General features: G+C 52.8%; 1 protein-coding gene across 1 annotated transcript in view; it reads right to left on the bottom strand.

The window, feature by feature from the left end:
- Positions 1–2,500, bottom strand: part of zgc:77784 (uncharacterized protein LOC402947 homolog) — a 206,847-nt gene that overhangs the window by 110,641 nt on the left and 93,706 nt on the right. The window contains exon 5 of the mRNA XM_061878097.1: positions 1–75. This exon is cut by the window's left edge and continues 83 nt beyond it. Coding sequence (XP_061734081.1) covers positions 1–75 — 75 coding nt within the window. The remainder of the gene's footprint in view (positions 76–2,500) is intronic.

Below are 2,500 nucleotides of genomic sequence, written 5' to 3'. Positions count from 1 at the left end.
CACACTCCAGGACGGCGGGCTCCCCAGCGGCCACCACCACGTCACTCGGAGCTTGCCGGAAGTCATCTCTCAGGACTGGGGGGGGGGAAGACAAGAGTGATTGATTGGTGAGCGGGGGAAAGCGCTGCAGACAGGCAGCTGTATTGATTGTTTTTTTGTTTTTTTTGGTTACAATTTGCGTGTTATCTCAAATCCCTTTTCCCCGACGCAGAGGATTAGCGTTTTTTCCGAGGCCCGCGTCCTCCTCTGCTGTCCGTCCCGTCGGAGGCCATGAATAATGCATGCTTCGCTCAGTCATACACTGAGTAAACAAATAACATCCCATTCATAATTCATCACATGCGTGCAGTCGGGGGGGAAGGAAAAAAAAGACAACAAATGCAACTGTGTTGTCTTAAAAAAATCAGCAACGCGGCTCGGGACGTGACTAAATTCTGGAGTCGCACCTGCGCGGAGTTTGAACAGCGGCGAGAGGGGGAACTTTTGACTTTGCAAGCGGGGGAAATCTTTTAATTTCCTGCTGTGACTGGCAGACAGATGCTTGACTGTCAACTGGAGCGTCTCAATGACGGACATATCAATCATCGTAATCTCCCCGGCGCACATCAACTTCTAGAACTTTATCAGTGAGCTGAAAAAGCTCCCTAAAGCACATTCTTGACAACTTAATAAATATATACCTGTGTTGAGGGGGAAATGTATCTATAGCTATAGTTACTGAACGCTAGGAAGCAATTACATACAATTGAAGTACAGCAGCCTAAGCAGGGAAGCCCAGACTTCCCTCTCCCCAGCCACTCCATTAAGGTCCTCCCGGGGGGATTCCAAGGCGTTCCCAGGCCAGCCGGGAGACATAGTCTTCCCAACATATCCTGGGTCTTCCCCGTGGCCTCCTAAACACCCCCCTAGGGAGGCCATCGGTGGGCATCCTGACCAGATGCCCGAACCAACTCATCTTGTTCCTCCTTGGAGGAGCAGCGTCTTTACGTTGAGCTCCTCCCAGATGACAGAGCTTCTCACCCTATCGCTAAGGGAGAGACCCACCACCCGGCGGAGGAAACTCATTTCGGCCGCTTGTACCCGTGATCTTGTCCTTTCGGTCATGACCCAAAGCTCATGACCATAGGTGAGGATGGGAACGTAGATCGACCGGTAAATTGAGAGCTTTGCTTTTTCGCAGCAGCGGATCGATACAGCGTCCACATTACTAAAGTCACGCACCGATCCGCCTGTGGATCTCACCATCCACTCTTCCCTCACTCGGGAACATGACTCCTAGGTACTTAAACTCCTCCAATTGAGGCAGGGTTTCCTCCCCAACCCGGAGATGGCACTCCACCCTTTTCCTGGGGAGAACTATGGACTTGGAGTGCATCATCACTTTAGTTTGTGTCTTAACTGGCTTAATGCACTTTATCATCACTTTATCCATCCATCTTCTTCCACTAATCCAAGGTCGGGTTGCAGGGGCAGCAGCCTACGCAGGGAAGCCTGGACTTCCCTCTCCCCAGCTACTTCGTCCAGCTCTTTCCGGGGGGATCCAGAGGCGTTCCCAGGCCAGCCAAGAGACATAGTCTTCCCAACGTGTCCTGGGTCTCCCCCGTGGCCTCCGACCGGTCGGACGTGCCCTAAACACCTCCCTAGGGAGGCCATCGGGTGGCATCCTGACCAAATGCCCGAACCACCTCTTCTGGCTCCTCTCGTTTACTTTGAGCTCCCTCCAGATGGCAGAGCTTCTCACCCTATCTCTAAGGGAGAGACCCACCACCCGGGGGAGGACACTCATTTAGGCCGCTTGTACCCGTGATCTTGTCCTTTCGGTCATAACCCAAAGCTCATGACCATAGGTGGGGATGGGAACGTAGATTGACTGGTACATTGAGAGCTTTGCCTTCCGGCTCAGCTCCTTCTTCACCACAACGGATAGATACAGCGTCCGCATTACTGAACACGCCGCACCGATCCACCTGTCGATCTCACCATCCACTCTTCCCTCACTCGTGAACAAGACTCCGAGGTACTTGAACTCCTCCACTTGGGGCAACATCTCCTCCCCATCACAGAGATGGCACTCCACCTTTTTCCGGGTGGGAACAATGGACTCGGACTTGGAAGTGCTGATTCTCATCCCAGTCGCTTCACACTCGGCTGCGAGCCGATCCAGTGAGAGCTGAAGATCCTGGCCAGATAAAGCCATCAGGACCACATCATTTCCAAAAAGCAGAGACCTAATCCTGCAGCCACCAAACCGGATCCCCTCAACGCATTGAAAGCGCCTAGAAATTCTGTCCATAAAAGTTATGAACAGAATGGGTGACAAAGGGCAACCTTGGCGCAGTCCAACCCTCACTGGAAAAGGGTCTGACTTACCGCCGGCAATGCGGACCAAGCTTTGACAATGATCATACAGGGAGCGGACCGCCACAACCAGACAGTCCCATACCCCATACTCACAGGACTTCCCGAGGGACACAGTCGAATGCCTTCTCCAAGTCCACAA

This window comes from Nerophis ophidion, linkage group LG18 (genome assembly GCF_033978795.1).
Source record: "Nerophis ophidion isolate RoL-2023_Sa linkage group LG18, RoL_Noph_v1.0, whole genome shotgun sequence".
NCBI lineage: Eukaryota > Metazoa > Chordata > Actinopteri > Syngnathiformes > Syngnathidae > Nerophis > Nerophis ophidion.
The sequence above is the reverse complement of the archived record's forward strand: the minus strand, read 5'-3'. Positions and strand labels throughout refer to the sequence as shown.